Raw genomic sequence first — 21,402 nt, 5'->3', positions numbered from 1 at the left:
TTTGGCTGCAGTAACATAAGCCAAATAATATTGGCTTAGAAAAAATGCAATTTTATACCTTTCCCAGTTAATAGTAGAAGCATAAATAATCCAGACTGACATGGTATCTTCAAAAAAGTGGAGTTTTACCATTCTTAACAAGTTTCCTGATGTTTGGATTTTTAGTTCTACCTTTCACCTTTGCATTATAGCTGGGGGAGTGGGAGGGAAGGGAAAGTAGATGGTATTTATCCTCTTGCAGTTCAAAAATGCCATGCATTTCTTTCGCTTCCATCCATTTGGCCAGAATTATTCATCATAGGCTCATGGGTGAGTTAAAACTACGGGTTATGGTAATTCGTCAGGAAAGGGGAAAAGAAAAGGAAGAAGGGAAGTAATCTCTTCCATTCAATTTGTCTTCTGGGTCCTTAAGTAGAGCTAAAATTCTTCTAGGACAATATTCTCAGTGTGGTGCCCACAGCCAAGTATGAGAGTGGGCAGTGAAGGGGGAAAGCTCCTATCAAGACATGTTCTTGAATATGAAGACATCATTGTTCTTTGTGTCATGCTGACATTTGCTTTGATGGTGCTGGAAGCAACGCTGCGAGCATCTATTGCAGGGGACTTAGCATGAATCAAGGCAGTGGAACCAAACTCCTACCCCAGCAGGCATGTATTCTTTCCTGCCACATACTTACAGACAAAAAGAAAGCCCATCTCATTTAAGATGTTCTTGTCGAAACATTAAAAGGAGGTTATTGTAAAATGAGTCCTTATTCAACGTCACTGGTAAATTCTTGGAAACTGTGACATTGAGTGAAAGGAGGTAAATAATGCAGTTTGACCCTAAGTGATTGACATGAACAGGAGTTAAACTCCCCCAGCAGGGGTCACAAGAAAACACCATTCAATGATTAAACAAAACACTTCTAATATTTAATAATCAACTGTATTCATTCATTTATTTCTTTTACTACCTGCTTATTTCATTTCAGGGCCATAGGTGCAGAGCACCCCACCAGCTCAGGCACGGCCCCACCTGGACAGGACACCCCCCTGCAGGATGTATCACACCCACACTCACTCAGACTGGAACAACTGAGATGCACCAGTGAACCTCACATGTCCATCGTGGGGATGTGGGAGGAAACCTGAGTATTAGGAGAAAACCTACACTAACATGGGGAGAACATGAAAATTCCACCCAGGAATTTATTCATTTTTCTTTTAAGTGTTTTTTTTTTTTTTTCCCCTATCAGCATTGTAACAAAACAACATTGAGTGAAAGGACTTGCTGCATCTCAACTTTCAATATAAATGCATTTGACAAAACAAAATGGGCCTTTGATCAGGGAACTTGTGCTCACAAAAATGGGCCTTTGATCAGGGAACTTGTGCTCACAGTGAACTAGAATGGCTACCATGAGGCGAAGCTCTGGGACAGTAGATTCAGTCGCATTTGGAGGTGACGGCTTTTGTCAGAGCAAAGCCATTTTTACTTGGAGAAATGACTGACAGATAAACTGTGGTTAGTCAGGCTGGTATATTTAGCAAAATTGTCATCAAAACTGAAAGAGTATATCACTTCAAATCAAACAACTGATACATTTTTAATGACAGTTTTTAAAGTATAGCCTTCACTTATGGTAACTTCACTGAAAGTAAAGTGCTCTATAGTCCAAAGCACAAAAAATAATGTAAACCAACATTACCTCAAAAAAAAAAAACCAAAAAACCACAAAACAACAACAACAACAAAAAAACAAAACACACAAACAAACAAACAAACAAAAAAAAAAACCAAACAGCATAGCCTTCAAAGAAATTTGGAAATTCAGGAAAAGGGGGGGAAATTGCTTGGTGAAGGATAAAATTGGACCTTTAGTAGTAAGCTTATTAGAATATATCCTCATGCTGATTATCAGTGATACACACCTGCAACTTATGTTAGGAAGCAATATTGCACCAATAAAAAATTAATAAAATAAACACACAGTAAAACAATAAAAAAAATTAGAAAATTGGTTTCAGATTCCACATTACAGGTAACATTTAAGTATCTACCAACTTGTCGAATTTTGGTGTAGTACAAAGAATAGTTACAATTAATTTAAAAGGTTACTACAATTTTAATCCTTCGGTTAATCTGTGTGAGGCTACAGAACTACAATTTGCAACAAATTGCATATTGAAACAACTATGAGAATTCAGTTATCTTTTCTTAAGTCAAGGAAATGTGAAAAGTTTAAGAAAATGTGAAAAATCATTAAAATTTAAATGCAACATATTTACATGCCATGAATTTATTGTTCTATTCATTGTATTGATAAATACACATTTTAAAGTTTCTTGGTTTTAATTTTTACTATGCTAACTGTAGATATTAGCACACACACAGACTTGTATTTCCCATACACAAATGTTTTTGGATTTCTCCATAATTTTTAAGAGTATCAGGGGATACTGAGACCAAAAAAAAAAAAAATAGTAACTGCACATCAAAGTCATTATAGATGATTACAGGTAGAGGGCTTAATACTAAGATAATAAATAAGTTACCTAAAAGCGTGTAACACCTATAAAGTACAGGTCAGAATGTCATGCCTGGTGATAGGAATTAGAAACACAGTCAACAGCTTTGTTTTTCATCTCTTGAGGATAAAGGAAAAATAATACAGTATAAATAAAAATGAAAGTTGCCATAGGGATTATAAAGACCTTTGATTCTCCCTTATTTTAACCATTGTTAACTTGGAATTCATGTTACTTACACCATTACATTAATATACTGAGGACAATGTAATTAAAATGATAAATTTAGACAAAATTTATTCTTACATCACTGTTGCTCTCTTCTCTGAAGGTGATTGAAAAGATGAAAAGACTTGGACAGTTTTCTTGACTTTCTAACCTTAGATTGTGACCTCAGAAAGCAGTATGCAGCTAAAGATACTATGCTTTAATTTGAGTAAAGATAAGGTTGATGTTCATATGTCACAATTTGGTAGATAGTAAAAAATCAACTAAATTTGGTGCATAAAGATTTAAACTATGTATAGGCCCATTATTAAATATTACAAAATCCATTGATCTTTTAACATCAAGTGATTCTTTAAATTGTGCACCATCATAATCAGCACCTAATTAAAAACCATGGTTCTTATTATATAGTTAAACTCAAGACAACACCTGAAATTAAGGCCATTATCAAATGAGTTATGGCATATAATAAAATAATCAGATAAAAATTAAAGTATTATGACCTAAATTTTAAAATAACTGTATGCAAGTCAATATACAGGAAATAATTATTTTACTAATAACATTTACAAAAAGAATTTAATCTATTATAAAGTAATTAAATCTTAATTTTCAAAAATAATAGATATTTGGCAACAAATATTCAAAGTCTTGTTTCTATAGCACAACAAAAACAAAATTATGAATCAGATTTTCTGTTGGGAATAGAGGCTGAGGTTAAGGGATAAAGGCTTAGTCCAAATCTATCCTTTACCAACCATTGTTACCTATTCCTGATCTACCCAACCTCCTTCTTTCTTCTGATCTTTTAGTTTAAAAGTTCATTTCTGGGCCTCTCTGGTTGTGCAAGGGGTTAAGTATCATGAACCTATCAGCAGCCACTGTACACGAGTTCGATCCCCAGTCAGAGCTGACCCACATGGCACAGCAGACCTGTCCTGTCTCACCTGTTGTTCCCTCAGCAGTGTATTTCAATAGATCTGCCTAATCTGCTCTTCCTCACTCTGTCTCTGGTGAATCCTCTCACCCCTTGCACCTCTAAGCTACACACCAGCTCTTGTAAGCATAAATAAATAAAATGAATCTTTAAAAGTTCATTTTTGTTTTATGCAGTTCTTCTGTTTGCTTGTTTCCTCTGTATACCACATGAGCAAAGTCACATGGTGTTTGTCTTTTTCTGTCTAACGTACACAACAGTCTTACCTCACAGGCTCTTACAATGTAGTTGGAGGGCCAGATTTGGCTCAAGTTCCAGTTTTTATTATCCAACATATACGGCGAGTGCATGATAGAGCCCTTAGTTAAAGAACATAGACCTAAAGTCATGCTTCTCTGTGACACTAAGAAAAAACTTATGACCTTTTGTTCCATATAAAATTCTATATAAAAGTGAAGATACCCAGACAAAAAAGTATTTGTCTTTATCCTAGAAATCTGACTGTAGAATTGAGGCTACTATAGCAGAAGGTGGGAGAGGGTAGAGAACAGGGTGTGGTTGGGGCCCAGTGGATGATCAGGAGGACTATGGGAGCCTTGGAGGTGGGTGTGTTGTGATAACACAGCTGAGGAGATATGAAACCATACATCTGAGTATGCACTGTTTTACACAGTGTTGTCAGCCAATGTCACCTCTTTAAAAAAAGAATAATTTTGATTGGTTTGCTGCATGTACTAACTCAGAAGAGCAAATTGTGTCTGTCTATTCATAACTCCTTGTTCAGTGACAGCAAATTGGTCATTTGAAAATGACCATCATGGAGATACTTATACTAAAAGGTTGACAAATGCTATAAATCAAGATTTTCTCCCCTAGAGATATGGTTATCAAACCTTCTCCAACACACAATTAAATGTAATGTTTCTGTGGATCCTTGGCTGCACTTGTGATTAAGGCATAAAAGCATAAAATAGCAAAATTTAATTACTTCTTTAAGGAATTAAACATGAATACATTTCAATAATTGCTGTAATGATTGTCCTTCACCTAAGCAAAAATAGTCTTGTTATTTATCTTAAAATTGAATATTTTTGAAAGAAAATTGAATTAAAAGAATAGACAAAAGATGAACACCTAAAGAAAACTAGATATAACACAGACTTCCTGATTTACTCAATAACAAAAAGAAGTTTGTTATCACCTGTATTCGTAAGTGGCATAAGATGACAGGACAGACTTGATGAGATCTACCTGAATGCCATGCTTTATCCATATGGAAGAATTACAATCTATGTTATAAACAAACACACAAACAAACAAAATCTCCAATCTACCCATTACTATACAGGAGGTGACAAAAATCACGTAGTATTGGAAGTAATTTGAGGACCTCATGTTGTTTGTTTATGCTTATTTTATGATTTTGTAATATCAGAGATTAAAGGCCAGCTATGTGAGTGGGGTGACCTCAAGAGAAAAGCTAACAAAAAATTCAGAGAAAGGAACAAAAACTTAGAATTTTCACTGAAATGAGTCATAATTATTAATCTACTTCTTCTATCAAACATTTCTGAAAACATACCCTACACAAATTTAACTTTCTTCCCCCACTGTGTTCTACTATCAAACTATAATACATATGTTTTGTTTTACTAATGTTATTTTATATTATCCTATTAAAATGTGAGAAGTAGAAGCAAAGCAGAAAAAAATCTCACATTTCTAGTAAAGAAAAATGCTGATAGGAAAAAAAAATCCAAATTCAGTAAGATCATTTGTCTAGCATGTCTGTATTTGAGTGTGTATGTGTGATGAGTAATAACCAATGCAGAAATTATGCTAAATTGAAAAAAGAAAGTCAAGTAAAGCCTCTGGCAATCTTTGATTTATTTAGTCTGAAGTTCTGGCAAACAAATGTTCATTTCTATAGTTTGTTGAATTGCATCCCAAATAGCACATCTCTATTATATTCTTCTGTTTTATTTATTTGGTACACACCCAATTTGAATTATTTCATATTTCCCTATAAATCTCAACTTTTATGGCATTTATATATTTAACTTATATTTATATTTACTAGAAATTAATTTGGCTCTTTTGATATATTTTATATCACTATTTGTTCAGTTGAAGTCTTGATTTCTCCACTCACCCTTAAATATACTCTTATGTTCCCTATACATATTTTCCATGGTTTTATAATAGGATATCATGGTTTCATGTGAATTGATGACTTTGCATACCTTCTGCTCAAATGTTCTCTGAGCTTCAGATGTGTATATATAGAAAATGTATGTGTGTGTCTGTATGTGCGTGTGTGTGTATATACATATACATATATATATATATATATATATATATAGAGAGAGAGAGAGAGAGAGAGAACGCTAGTTCTAGTTCTAGCTGTATTTAGTAGATAGGACCCTTGAAGTCAATATGGTAATAAACTCATAAATTTGCTTGCTAATCCAGCTAAATAAATCTTCTTGTATTTCTCATTTTTTAATTTTATTTTTAATTTTTTTAAAGTTTTATTTATTTGTGCATACAAGAACTGGGGTACAGACCAAGGTTCAGGAGGTGAGAGGATTCACTGAGACAGAGTGGGCAATAGAACAGGCCGACTGACTGAAATACACTGCTGAGGGGAGCAGCAGGCGAGTCAGGAGAGGTCTGCTGAGCCAGGTGTGTAGCTCCCTGGCCGGGGATCAAACTTGTGCTGCAGAGGCTGTGGGCAGCTTCACAGTGCTGTGTGTAATCCCTCGAGCCACCAGGGAGGCCCTCCCATTTTTCTTTTAAAGTAGAACTATTTCAATGGTTCATAAACTGTGTTTAAACTACATCTGAAACATAAAGTTTATTATAATTAAGAGTATCTTCCCACAGCCATTATTAACTATAAGGTAATATTCCTCAAAAACACAGACATATTTATAAAACAACAATTCTTATGTGTGGAGGGAAAAAGAATATTATGGGATGCATACAACAATAAAACTTGCATTGTTGCTTTTAGGGAAATGCATACCTATAAAAATCTGGTATTAAAAATTATGAACATTCTCAAATCAATAACCTAATTTTTCTCTCTACCAAATTAGAAAAAAAGAAAATCACACTAGCTACCAAGTCAATAGAGGGAACCAATGATAATTACACTAGAAACAAAAATAAAGAGCAAAATAACAAGGAACAGAAAAATCTAAAAGTTACTTCTTTTATAAGCTCAAGAAAATTGGCAAATTTTATCTACACACAGAGAAAGAAGATTGACTAAAAAAGTAAAAAAAAAAAACCCCAAAATGAAAGAAGATACTTGCTTGTCATACAACTTAATAATATAAACGAAAAAACAACTTAACACTGTAGGACGTCTATAAATAGACATTTCTGTAATGGACAGTAAGCACGTAAAAAGATGTCTAGGATCATCAGTCAGTGAAATATAAATTAAAAACCACAGGAAGAAATCACTTTATATCCATTAGGATGAGTCTAGCCAAAGAAAAGACAATACCGAGTGTTGGTGACAGTTCTTGCTGTCAGTTATGACTGGTGGAAGTATAAAATGGTGCCTACACTTCAGAGAACAGTTTGGCAGCTCCTCAAAATGTTAAATATGTAGTTTTTTCATGAATTGTTGATTTTACTTTCAGGTACATACCCAAGAAAACTGAAAATGTCCATATAAAAAAATCATACCTGATAGTAGCATCCCGACAAGGCAAAAAGTGCAAACAATCCAGATGACTATCAAACAATTAATGGATAAAGCAATGTGATATGCCCATAATATTGACACCTGCTACAAGGTGGAGGAAACTGAAAGCACTATGGTAAGTGAAAAAAATCATTCATTCATCATATGATTACATTTATATGAAATTTGAAAAAGGGACAAATCTATACAAATACTAGATTAGACAAACTATAGAGACAGCCTAGGACTGAATATGGGAAACAGGGAATGACTGCTAATTTGTGTGTTCTCTACTTAGATTGTGGTGATATTTGCATACATTTTGAATATGCTAAATTTCCATAAATTGTAAAAAAATTTCAGTGATTCATCATGAAATGCAATTGTAAAAATAAACAATATATAGACTTTCAGTTTTTCTCAGTGAAAGAATTTATAGATTTTTTCCTCTTAATGATTTCAGCAGCAAGTTAAAATTCAAGATTTTATATCTGAGATACTAGCACAACACATATTTTTGATAGTATTCTCTATTTTCCTTTAGCTTTGCATTTTGATATATTCTAACATGAATTCTAATAAATAAATTCAACTTTTTATTGTACTGACTGGTACATACATCTTAAAGTAGGAAATCATAATACTGTGCTTTCCAAAATTAGTTCAGATACAAGCATTTTGATAGTCTGTCATCATTCATGTGCTCTGTTGAAAACTTCTATATCCATTTCCAGATACTGGTGTAGAATGAAATTTCTGATATTCTGAACTCTGGTCTCAGAAAATAAGCTTTATATTTTATTTTAAAATTGTAGATTAAGCAATTTTATTGTGTGGTTCTGATGATTCCCATGCTCACAATGTAACCGAAAGACTGCATTTTTCTATTCACTGTACTGGAAATCTGTTCACTGTACTGTAGTGGACAGCCACACAAAATGATTTCTTGATTCTGATAATAAAATAAATGTTACTATATCAATTTCCACGTGTATGACTATTTTGGAAAATAAATTCAACTTATTATTTTGAGACTCAATACTTTATTTTCAAACTATCTCTAATCAAATATATTACACTGTGTTCTGCATATTACCATGCCTGCACTCAGAAATTAAATATAGCTTCCTGTCAAAACAATACCTTAGTTTCCTGCATTGGCACAATGTCTTACCTTTGTCTTGGCAGGCTGATGAGAGGCTGTTTATGACACCTCTTGCTAAGGCTAAAGAGCTTGTGTACAATTTTCTGTGCCTTTAGGAAAAGTTGCTTCATGCTATTCTCCAGTTGTTCATAGCGCCGCTGGAAATTAGAATCCATTGTCCACAAATGCATTATAGTAGATGTGTTGAGGAAATAGTTCATGGGTAGCCTCTTCATAAAGAACTTGAATTCATCTGAAAATGTTAAAATTCATTACTTTAATTATATAACAATATCGTCCCATCCATAAACCATATTAACTATGTTAATATTAAACAAAAATAAATACAATCTATTGTTTGCCAGTAGAAAATTAATAAAGAGATGAAATTATTTTGTACGCTTTAGGATTATTTTCTTTTGTGTTCTCCGTAAAATAGAACATTCATGGAAGAAACTAATTACAATAATCTGTGTAGCTCAGAGTAAGTAGAAAATTTAAATTGAATCTAATTTTTCTATAGTTCCCTTTGGATGACACAGTTTCCTCTCTGCTATCTGAAGTGGAGCTTTCCTAGTAAGCTCTCATGAACCAAAAATGGCATATAGGGGAGAAGCATTTTCTATTAGTTTACATGGAAAAAAAAATGTTGTGTCTTCAGAGTCAAAAAATAGCCTGCCAAATTACAACAAATAACACATAAAACCTAAAATCACACATAATAAAAGCAGTAATGATATGATAAATGAACAGTCTGTATAAAATATGTCCCAGAGAAGGAGCTTGGTGGAGGCACCACCTCTCTTGGATGTGGATGCCTCCAGGAGTGTGCTGCAAAGGTAAATTCTATTTGCAATTTTGGCTTTTGTTATAAAATCAAAAACCCTCTTTGAATTCCCTTTGGTGAGCAAAACAACTCCTCAGGTATGTTTTTCTTAAAACTAAAGTGGCTTAATGGAACTTTTAAAAGCAAGGGATCTTTACATTTGAGTGAACTTTCTCACATGCGTACAAATCAATGAATGATCTAGCTCTCATTTTTTGGCATCAGTCATAACAATCCTTCCAAGTATTGTATATTAAAGAAATATATTAATTAATTAGTATAAAATATAAACTTGTTACAAATATATTTAAAGCAAAAGATCTCTGGAGTAGGAATCTCTAATAATTATATACTGTTTCCTTTAACTCATTTTGGTTCAATTTATCATGTCATAATAGTCTAAAGCATAAGTTTACAATAAAAAAAAAACTGTAAGTTAAAGTTCCAGCATTGTCATTGTTTTTGTGTCAATAATGGTCTTCTCTGAAACTAATTTCTTCTTAAATGTCTAATTATAAAATATATTAGTCATGGTAATACACTATACAACAGTGATATAGTTAATAATACTGTAGTGTGTATTACAAATCTGCTAGTGATATGAAAGGTTCTCATCACAAGAAAGAAAATGTGAACTATATGTGGTGAAAGATGTTAATTAGACTTTTTGTGGTAATGATTTTGTAATATATCCAACCATCAAGTCAATAAACAGTCTGATTAACCAAAAGTAGCAACAAAAGATAATGCTACACTATAAATCATAATGTGACAGGTCTATTAATTGTTTAAGCACAAAATATAGTTGAGACAATAGCCAAAAGACGAAAATAATCCAACTGTCCATAGATATATGAATGGATATAGCCGACGTAGTATACACATAAGATAGATTCAGGCATAAAAAATGAAGTTCTGGTGCATGCTACAGCAGGATGGACCTTGAAAATAAAATACTAAGTGAAATAAAACAGAAACAAAAGGGCAAAGAGTATGATTGCACTTACATAAAATATCTAGAACAGTCAAGTTCATTGAGATAAAACATTAATAAGAAATTACCCAGTAATGGAGGAGGAAAAATAAGGAAAACTATTGCAGAATAGTTATGAATTTCTATTTGGCCTGATGAGTGTTTTCTGGGAAGAGATAGTGGTGATGGTACTACAACATTATGAGTGTAGTTAAAGTCAATGAAATGTGGGCCTCCCTGGTGGCGCAAGGGGTTAAGCACTGCACTAGGAAGCAATCCGCAACCTCTGTAGCACGAGTTCAATCTCTGGCCTGCCAGAGAGAAATCCACATGGTGAAGCAGACCTCTTCTGTCTCGCCCTGCTCCCCTCAGCACTGTATTTCAGTCAGTCTGCCTGCTCTGTTCCCCGCTCTGTCTCTGGTGAATCCTCTTACCCGCCCCCCACATCTCTGGCCTGTACCCCACCTCTTGTATGCATAAATAAATAAATCTTTAAAAAAAGTCAATGAAATGTACAGATAAAATGGCAAACTTTATGTTTTATATATATATAAATCAACACAATTAAAAAATTACAAAATGTAAACAGTTGAATCTTTTCTCTCATCTGTCTTTCCTTTTTTTCTGAAGTAAATATTATGAACAGAGACTCAAAACAAACTTTTTCCCTTTTAGTGCACATTAAAGAGAATATCATGATTCTACCATTGGTTAAGAATAACATGATACCTGTATTTCCATGTAGTCCATGGATAGATTTACTACACATACACACAAACACACCACAAAATTAGGCAATATTTTCAAAGATTAAAGAAATATTTGGTAATATAAAAAATTAAATTTTATTGGTTACTGTTCAATCCATAAAATGGTCATATGGTATGAATAACCATAGTATTTAATTTTCTCTATTGTAAATTAGAAAATTCTAGAAAATGATAATATCATTGAACTGAGAAATTCTATGATATTATGTACAGTTGTGTTAATTTTCCCTTTAATTTTACATATGAAACTCAAAATATTTTTTTAAACGTCAAGTAACAACTATCATTTAATTAACTTGGACTCGGTATGTTTATACCTGTTCATAGTGTGCCCACACATCTCTATTGTAGCTTTCAAAATCACCAAATTACTGTTAATATTTCTTAAAATATGCCAGTCACATCTGATAAAGTAGCTCACATGATTACAGAAAAATATTTGGAGCAATTATTTATATTTGCATTATGTTAGATATATTTTTATTTCAGATTCAAAATCTTCAAAAATTAGTGAATACTGTCATTGTTATTTCTCCTATAGCAAACAAATATGGAGCTCTGCTATCTTTTGGACATTGCTGGTATACGCTTTTGCCAGAAAAAGAAAAAAAATAATAGAAAAATTAGTTTTCTATAGCAAAAATTATAGGAAAAGATTTAGAGGATATATCCATTTGATATGCTTCAAGTCATTCTTTTAAGTAAGTAGGGTATAAATAAGAGATGCATTTTAAAATTCCAATTTTACAGTACCCTATATTTTGTTTGGTCCCATATGTCTCTTTTGAGAAATTCCCTCTTTTGAATAAAGGAGTTGATGCATGGAAATTGGAAAGCATTTCTTGGATTATTCACAGAACAGATGCCACTACTTTGAAAACTAATCATTCATTTCATTGTCATCTTTTATTTGAACACTTTTGATAAGCTTTTATTGTTTCATGGCTACACATATTTTAATTATTTTCATTGTTTGCTCTAACAGTATTCTGAAAGTTTCTAAGTCGGTATATTCTATACAAGTTAAATAATATATTAAAATGGGATGTATTTAATTTTACCAAAATGTGTGTAATAGTATATGTCAGCTAAAAACTGTCACTATGTAATTCCTATGAAACAGTTTTAACATGACACTGGAATAATTGCTTCATTATGAAGTTATTAAGAGTCACCACTGACAGTCACCCCAAAACATTTATTGGACACCTGCTGTGCACTGATCATACAGATGTTTTGGTCTATGAAAGTGAGTGTGGATAAACTTTCATCTTATTTTTTAAAGATGACATGAAATGTTTTCAAATACTAAGACATTATCTTTATGTTTTAAATTTATTCTACTTAGAAATCAATAGGCCCCACCAGAAATATTCCTAAGGATAGCTTTACTTTCATTTTTGCAATTAGTAAAAAGATATATTTACAGAATAAATTAAATTTGAACAACACAGTATAATTATATAAATTTAGTGATTGCAAAGAGAATACCATGATCAGGGATGCCAGGCTCAAATTTTTATCCTACAATAATTGCCAAAGATATGCAAAAAGATAAAGCACTATTGCTTTTCAAATGACAAATAAAAAATGACTAGTCATACTTTAGAGTGAAAAAACTATACAAAAGAAAGCTAATGTCATATAAAATAAACTAGAAAAGGTAAATTTAGTTTCTAGATTATAAGAGACATTAGTCTGGAAATACACCAGTTTGTTAATTATGTATCAGTTGAATACTTTTGAAAACAGGCAGTTTTGAGGACAATCAAGAAAGAAAACAACAACAAAAATCAAGGTAATAAATATCCTATGTGCTGGTAGGAATTTATAGTCAGTATCTGTAGCAAAATTAATTCACAGGAAAAAGAATGATACAAAGGTACATGCATGAAACAATTTAATTCTGTGGAGGCAAAGATAGTTCAGCTAGGGCACAAAGCTACAATAAAGTATAGAAGGCAACCATGGTAACTCTTTGGGCTACAACTTCTTCATTAAAATAGTCTTTTTTTAAAAGGGAGGACCAGGTGCTAACCCTCCCTCTCAGTGCCTGCCTTCCCCTCATACTTGATATCTAACAGTTGATATCTAAACAGTTAATTTGAAACTAAAACAAATTCTCTCTTTGCTCTCTCTCCTTCTTCCTCTCCCTCACTCTCCAGCTGCATCTACCTCCTCTTCTCTCTCAAGCTCTTACCTTGGCCAAGCCCTCTTTCAGATCCTTTAAATATTAACTTAATCCCCAATAATCCTTCATGTAAATTTCATCACAGTAGTTTACTGTGTTGAATGCTGATGATCCTTATTTCTTATGACTTTAATGTTAACAAAAAGGTTTATTGGCACTCCTGTATTTACATTCTGATTTTATGTATTTATAGATTTAGGCTCTTTGTGCTTACATTCACAGTTAAACAGATAAGACTGTTCTGCAGCCATCCCCGCCCCTGGTAGGTTCATCATCGGTTCAGGCAGCTTGAAAGAGAATCTTGGAGCCCTTGGCATCATCCTCACAGGTTAGGGGACACAAGCCAGGAGGGAGACAGCACTTGGGCATCCCTGTGAATACCTATTCCCTCCCTGAGGCTCACCACTGTACTCCACTGCACTCAGTCGCATGGTCCTCTAGCTCCAGGCCTTACAGGCCCAGTCTCAGTCATGTGCGCCCACTCACACAGGCCCACACCATATTCCAGGTGTCCACCACCAGGCACGCGTCTAAGATCACCGGTGTGGATCATTGATGCTAATGGCCGGAGGCTGGAAAAAATCAGATCTGATGGCAAGTCAAAAATATACATCCAAGTTTGTTTTTCTGCCTGCATTATGGAGCAAGGGAAACACTGACCAATAGAGCTGATTATATATTATCATATATTCAGAATCTCTGTTCACAATTGCTTTAGAATATTTCTGAGATATTCTATTATATTCTAAATTTCCTAATGCTTTGAGGGCTTATACTTTATATCTGCAAAAGCATAGAAAAGTAGTCAGGTATTTTTTATTATTTAGAAATGATTTCTTAAGTTATAATTCCATCAAAAATAATTGACAGTTGAAGATGCTTCCTTTATAAAGTAGAAATATAGATAGGGAGAATGGAAACTCCTTCCTAAGATTTTTATTAATTCACCTGAATGAGTTATTTCATTAAAATTAAATCAATTTCATGAATCACTATAAAAACATAGCAAAATTTTTTATAGGTTTATCAATACACAATATATATACCTTATAATATAGACACGTAGGTAAAATTATATTTTTAAATTTCTTGTTAATACAAAATGAAAATCTGCTGGTGAACATCTTATATGCTTTTATTCTGGGTCACTTAATATATTAGTATTCTCAAAGTGTTTTTTCAGTAAGAAGAGCAAAATAATATGATAACTTTGTTATTAAAACATGATGTTACTACAATAACAAAATATTGCACAATATCTAGCAAAATACGTAAAGAACATGAACAACAGATATCTTAATATGAAAGAAGATAACAGGCAAATATATATACACCTCTATATGATCCATGCAAAGCACTTGCTTTTAAGAAAAAACTATAATGATTTCTGCTTTTGTGATCTTACAAGTAATAATACCTTCAAGCTCATCTTTGCTGCTTAAGTTCATGAACAGGTTTTCTGCAATCATACATGTCAGTAACACACTCTACTAACACACATTTTCTGTAAGTCATAAGCTAATAAAACAAATATTACTTTCTTATACCCAGGGAAGTAATATGACCTTATCTTTAATGTGCCATGGGAACACTGGAGAATTTATTCTGATTCTGTGGTTGCTTTTTTTTCTTTTTTTGAATGAGTCACCTGTCTGTGTGTTTATCTCCAAGAGATATATATCCTTTTTTTTTTTTATTTTTATATTCCCCATACAATTGCAATCCCCTGATTTTGACCTCAAGCCCTCCTCCCTGCCCCCAAAGTGTGTCTCTGGTTCATAGTTGTTTGTTGATTTTGACTTTTTTCTTTCTTATAGTTATTCTTTTTCCTGGTCCCTTATTTAGGTTTTCTAGATTCCTGCTATGAATAAGACCATCTGGTATTTTTCTTTTTCTTTCTGGCTTATTTCGCTGAGCATGATCCCTTCCAGCGCCATCCATGTTGCTGCAAATTGCATGTGTTTATCTTTTTTGAAAGCTGAGTAATATTCCATGGTGTATATGTACCACATCTTCTTGATCCAGTCATCGATTTTTGGGCATTTGGGCTGTTTCCAAAGCTTAGCTATTGTAAATTGTGCTGCTATAAACATAGGGTGCAGGTACTCTTTGGAATAAATGTTTCTGTGTCCTTTGGGTAAATACCTAGGAGTGGAATTGCTGGATCATATGAAAGCTCTATCTTTAGTAGGTTGAGGAATCTCCACACAGCTCTCCATAGTGGTTGGACCAGTTTGCACTCCCACCAGCAGTGCAGGAGAGTTCCTTTTTCTCCACATCCTCACCAACATTTGTTGTTGCTAGATTTGTTAATATGTGCCATTCTCACTGGTGTAAGATGGTATCTCACTGTAGTTTTGATTTGCATTTCCCTGACTGCATGTGATGATGTTGAACATTTTTTCATATGCCTGTTGGCCATTTGTATTTCCCAAGAGGTTATGTCTATACTAAGGACCCTTCCAAAACTGACAAAAAACATCAAACTATATCTACCACTGCTCTTTAAAGTTATAGCCCAATCAAAACAAATTCTTATCAAGCTATTTCTTGTTCTTTGAGAGTCAGTTTCTTAAAATAAGGACTCTTATGTCTTCCGATTTTGAATGGCAAAGATTTACCTAGCAAGTAAATTAATTGCAAACTTGATACTACATAAACACTGACCTTAAGCAGGTAGAATACAAATTCAGGTAACAAATGGTAATGTGAGTGAAAAGATTTGCTGATAGGAAGAAAAGTTGAGACACAGGAAATTCATGCAATCAAAGTCCTGAATGGCAGAAAGTTATCAAGTCTTGCAAAAGATAATGTGATCTTTCGGGCAGTGTGACTAATTTTAGGAAACAATTTTTTTTTTAAGATTTTATTTATTTATACAAGCACTGGATACAGTGAGAAGCGCGGGAGGGTGAGAGAATTCACCACAGCCAAAGTGGGAGCAGAACAGGCAGACTGAGGAGACACTGCTGAGGGGAGCAGCGGGAGGCAGGAGAGGTCTGCACGCCATGTGGGACCCTCGCCCAGCGGCCAGGGATGGAACCGGCACTGCAGAGGCTGCGGGCAGCTTCGCAGCCCAGTGCTCAACCGCTGCGTCACCGGGGAGGCCCGGAAAAAATTTTGACTTACTCTATAATCCTGACAAGCACTGGTCGATTCTCACTTTCACAAAGTTTTTTTTGTTTTGTTTTGTTTTTTGTTTTTCCCCCCTTTCACAGATTCTAAGGACTATTTGAATGATTTGTATCAGTTTAGAATTTCCCCACTTGAGTGAATTATATGGTTTTGAGTGACCACCTATCAATATGCATTTATTCAAATCATTTTATAAGCCATGGGTATAGGGTTTATCCTGAAATTGACAAAATACTATAATGCTGCATAAAGTAAATAGTAAGCCTGTTCAATCATCTGTGAACTGGTTAATTTTATGAGGCTACAGAGTGACAGGTACACAAGGACATACATCAGAAACAGATGCTGATTTCTTAGTAGCTGCCAAGAAATAAGTTGTGTTTTTCCTATATTTTTCCTTCAAAAACACATCAGCTTTTTTATACTAAAATCTTTCAGTATGGCAAAATAATTAATCTGTCCTTCATTAGATTATCTTGTTCATAGTCTTTTCAAATGTTTGAGAAACTACTCAAATGATTTTATTTCTACTCTTAGAATCTGCAAGACCCAGATCTTCTCCTTACTTTGCAGGTAGAGTGAATACATCATCTAAACTACAGGAATCAGGTGTGCTCACCCAGATTTAGACTTTTAAGCAGTAATTGTAGTGTTTAGTGCAATCTTGCTGCCAATGCCTTTAGCTGTGATTCCCTGACTAAATTTCTGCAAGATTTTAGACTATATAGCACAAGAATATATACCTTTAACTTTCTTGGTGATCCTATATGCTACCCAGAATTCTTTAAAAAAATTTTGTATTAGATTAGATTAGCTAAAGCCTATTTTTCTTACTTACATCAAAGAACCTAGGATGATAGTGGTGTTTACTATCAGAAGTGGTTTGGCAATAGCCTCCCTGGACAATAGAAAGAAAATATACTTGGTTTCCTGGACTAGTTGGGACAAAAGGGTTTTTAAATCCATATAGTATTAAAGATGATACACTGACAGCAGAAATACCACCTGTGTTCATTTCAAAAAAAGAGCTTGTGGAAAAATGACATTTGATACTGTATGTCTACACAGAACTGAATGAAGAACTTGAGCAATTCAAAGACTGAGTGAACAATCCAAAGTCTAAAAATGAGTTGGTTACTACAAATAAAGATGGCTTGCTTAAATAGCCCAGATTTCTACACTTCCTTCTCAAAGCATCAAATGCATGGTAGAGACTTTCTAAGATAGTGCTAAAGGATCTTTTATCCTTTGCAGCTGTAGTACTTCAAGACAAACTGTGATTCCAAGATTAAATTTAAATTCCTTCTACATCTGTTATGTTAAAGCTAGAAAGAACATAGATTAGGAAGGCATGGGAACCTGGGAACTAGAAGGTAGTTATGTAGAAAGATTGACATCAATTCAGAATAATCCCAAGGGGCTTCCCTGGTGACTCAGGGGTTAAAGATGGCAATGTGAAGCTTGCACCAGCCACTGCAGTTCGATCCCCCGCCTGCCGGCCAGGGAGCAAACCGCATGGAGTAGCAGACCTCTCCTGTCTCACCAACTGCTCCCCTCAGCAGTGTATTTCAGTCTATCCACCTGTTCTGCTCCCCACTCTGTCTAGTGACTCCTCTCACTCCCCACACCTCTGGCCTGTACCCTAGTTCTCATATGCATGAATAAATGAATCTTAAAAAAAAGAATAATCCTCAGCATTAATGTGGCTTTCCTTGTACCCAAGAAACATACTTTCCACCAATGTAATGGACTATTCTTAGTTTCAGTCATTGTAATGATATTAATCAAAAGTGACCTTCTTTGGGAAGCCAGTGCTCATTATATGCCACTTCTATCACCCATTATGCTTCAGGGGATTTTACTGAAAACTATTCTAAGACTAATTTTCCAATAGACTATTAAGAATTTGCTAATTTATTTTGGCAAAAGAACATTAAATGCATTGGCGAAAAGAGAATGCCTGTTGATATTTCTAATGAGCACTGTACTGGTTACTTTGAGTTGACCGGACATCAGTTAGTGTGAAAAACTGTGAAATTAGTGAGCTCTGACTTCAATGAGGTTACAATTGCCTCTCTGTAACTGAGACTACTAGCAGTTTTTAACCATCAGAGGCAGTGTGGACATAGGCAATAAACAACTGTTCCTGTGTTACTTAGAATATTCCAGCCTAGAGGATTCCTGGAAATTACTTATCAAATCATGGTCCCTAGGGGGGGAGAGAGAGAGAGAGAGAGAGAGAGAGAGAGAGAGAGAGAGAGAGAGAGAGAGAGAGAGAGAGAGAGAGAGAGAGAGAGAGAGAGAGAGAGAGAGAGAGAGAGAGAGAGAGAGAGGGGAGAGAGAGAGAGAGAGAGAGAGAGAGAGAGAGAGAGAGAGAGAGAGAGAGAGAGAGAGAGAGAACTACTGCCATGGTCATCTATTTGATTTGTATAATTGGAAAAAAATAATTTTCCAACAAAAACATGATTTTAGTTATCATGAGAGAGACTACTACCCAATTGAATTCCCAGTTCTGAATCATTTTAAAGGCTCACTCTACTACCATATCTTAAGTAGGACAAATCTTCCCTTTACATTATGAATAAGTCCTGGGAGTCCTGAATGGGACAATATTCCATGATGAGTGTGGCCTTAGAGAAACAAGATAGCGAAGTGAGTTTTCCTTGAAGTCCTTTCAAATGAGTTGAGGCCCCACCCCATGCCATGTTGTTTCCCCCAACACATGACTAAAGAATTATACTAGGGCCTCCCTGGTGCCGCAGGCGGTTGAGCGCCACACTGTGAAGCTGTCCGCAGCCTCTGCAGCGCGGGTTTGATCCCGGCTGGACAGCGAGATTACCACATGACGAAGCAGACCTCTCCTGTTTTGCCCGCTGCTCCCCTAAGCAGTGTATTTCATCAGTCTGCCTATTCTGTTCCCTGCTCTGTCTCTGGTGAGTCCTCTCACCCTCCTGCACATCTGGCCTGTACCCCGGTTCTTGTATAAAAATAAATAAATCTTTAAAAAAAAAGAAGAATTACACTAGAAGAACGTATGCTGTGTCACCTATTATGAAAAGGGTCTATTAAGGTTAAAATGGTGAAATAAAGCTTCCTCTTCTAGCAAAAGACTTAATTCAAAGTGATAATGCTGTTTTATTTTATGCTTCATACAATCACAGAAATTAGAAATTCATTCAATACTGAAATCTGTGGTGATAGTATTCTTAGTCCATCACCAATTAACTCACTGCATTAGCTAAGCCTAACCATAGTGTAACTCTAATTAAAACTTGTATTCCAGGCCTCCGTGGTGGCAAAAGGGGTTAAGATTCAACCTATTAAGCTATCTACAGCCACTGTGGCATAAGTCTGATCTGCGACCAGGGAGCTACCCACATGGTGCAACAGACTTCTCCTGCCCCGTCTGCTGCTCCCCTCAGCAGTATTTTCAGCCAATCTGCCTGTTCTGCTCCCCACTATGTCTCTTGTGAATCCTCTCACCCTCCACACCTTTGGCCTGTACTCCAGTTCCTGTATGCATAAAGAAATCTTTAAAAAAAAAAAACAACTTGTATTCTGCATGTGATAGCTTTCTGGCGGCATGTCTCCGGGTGTTGGTAATGGATAAAAGTTTTTCTTGGGTATGGATTGTTTTCTGTATTGTGGTAAACAAAAAATACAGCAAGCAGATTTCTTTCACATGTCAGGTATAAGAGTTAAATATTCCCATTTAATTTTAGTGTTAAATCATTTCTCAGCCTCTGTGCTACCATTTGCTTCATAGAAACAGCATATTTCACCATGCCCCAGGCCTTATTTGTAATGACATCACGCAGAGAAGACTTGAGAAACCCAAGTAGCAGGTACTGCAAATAAATCTTATGACATCCTTTTTTAAAAGGTTTTACTAATTTATTTTTGTGTAGAAGAACTGGGTGCAGGCCAGAAGTGTGGGCGTTGAGAGGATTCACCATAGACTGAGTGAGGAGCAGAACAGGCAGATCTACTGAAATACACTGCTCAGGGGAGCAGGGTGTAAGACTGGAGGGATCTGCTGTGCCATGTGGGTTAGCCCCCTCACCAGGGATCAAATTCAGGCCGTTGCAGTGATAGTGGTGAGACTCAATCCCTAGACCGCCAGGGAGGCCCCAATCTTATAAAATCTTAAACTCTTGACTGAATAAAATTTTTGAGCATTCTGTGGTCCTGAGCACTTTTGGACATCCTTTCCAGAAGGAAAAGAGTAACTACTTCTTCAGCTCCCCCTAATTACAAAGCAATCTGGGCAGTTGTATCAAATAAATTATCTGGCAGCATTATATACAGACTTTAATAATCTGTATTGGAGTTCATATGTACCCCACACTCTCACATGATATTTTTTGTTGTTGCTCCTTAATGTACTCAAGGAATCACATGGCTATCGAATTGGCTGTTGTTTCTTCATAGTCTCTGAGCCTGAATCTCTAGTTCTCCAGTGATTCTGTAAGCTAACTAATGCAGTGGCTTAAATAAATTCATTTTTGTTGCAGTCAGATTATGCAAGAATGCTGATTGACAACTAATTGAGGTCCCAAAGGTAATTGTAGTCTGGCATTCACAAGAGTATAGCAGATATTTATTAAGTGCCTACTGTGTGCCAATCACTGTGCTAGTTCAGTGCTAAAACTACAATAATGATCATTATTATAACTATAATACTAGAAGAAGCTTTACAGGACCTCTATATAGATTAATTAGATAATTATCATAAGAACCTAATACCATAAAAGCTTAATAAATGCTAGCTATATTTTTACTATCTACAAATTAGTGTTTCTATGTGTGCTTTGCTGAACACTTGAAGATCATCTCATTTAATCTTCACATCAGTCCTAGGAGAAAGGTGCTATGATACTCTGAACTTCATAGAGTTTTGCCTAAATGAAAAAATGTACCTTAGCAAGTTTCAGAAAATTGATCAAAGTGACATAGCTAATAATTAAGAACACACATCAAGGATGTT

The 21,402-nt window shown here is 34.9% G+C and overlaps 1 protein-coding gene across 3 annotated transcripts in view; it reads right to left on the bottom strand.

Annotated features, from left to right (window-relative positions):
- The window catches only part of BRINP3 (BMP/retinoic acid inducible neural specific 3), a gene marked incomplete at both ends in the record, with an annotated part of 317,983 nt that overhangs the window by 50,402 nt on the left and 246,179 nt on the right, over nucleotides 1–21,402 (bottom strand). For all 3 annotated transcript variants that reach the window (XM_084246415.1, XM_084246416.1, XM_084246417.1), the window contains one exon: nucleotides 8,551–8,773. In XM_084246415.1, coding sequence (XP_084102541.1) covers nucleotides 8,551–8,773 — 223 coding nt within the window. The remainder of the gene's footprint in view (nucleotides 1–8,550; nucleotides 8,774–21,402) is intronic.

This window comes from Talpa europaea, assembly GCF_964194135.1.
Source record: "Talpa europaea genome assembly, chromosome: 10".
NCBI lineage: Eukaryota > Metazoa > Chordata > Mammalia > Eulipotyphla > Talpidae > Talpa > Talpa europaea.
This window is presented reverse-complemented; position numbering and strand designations above follow the sequence as displayed.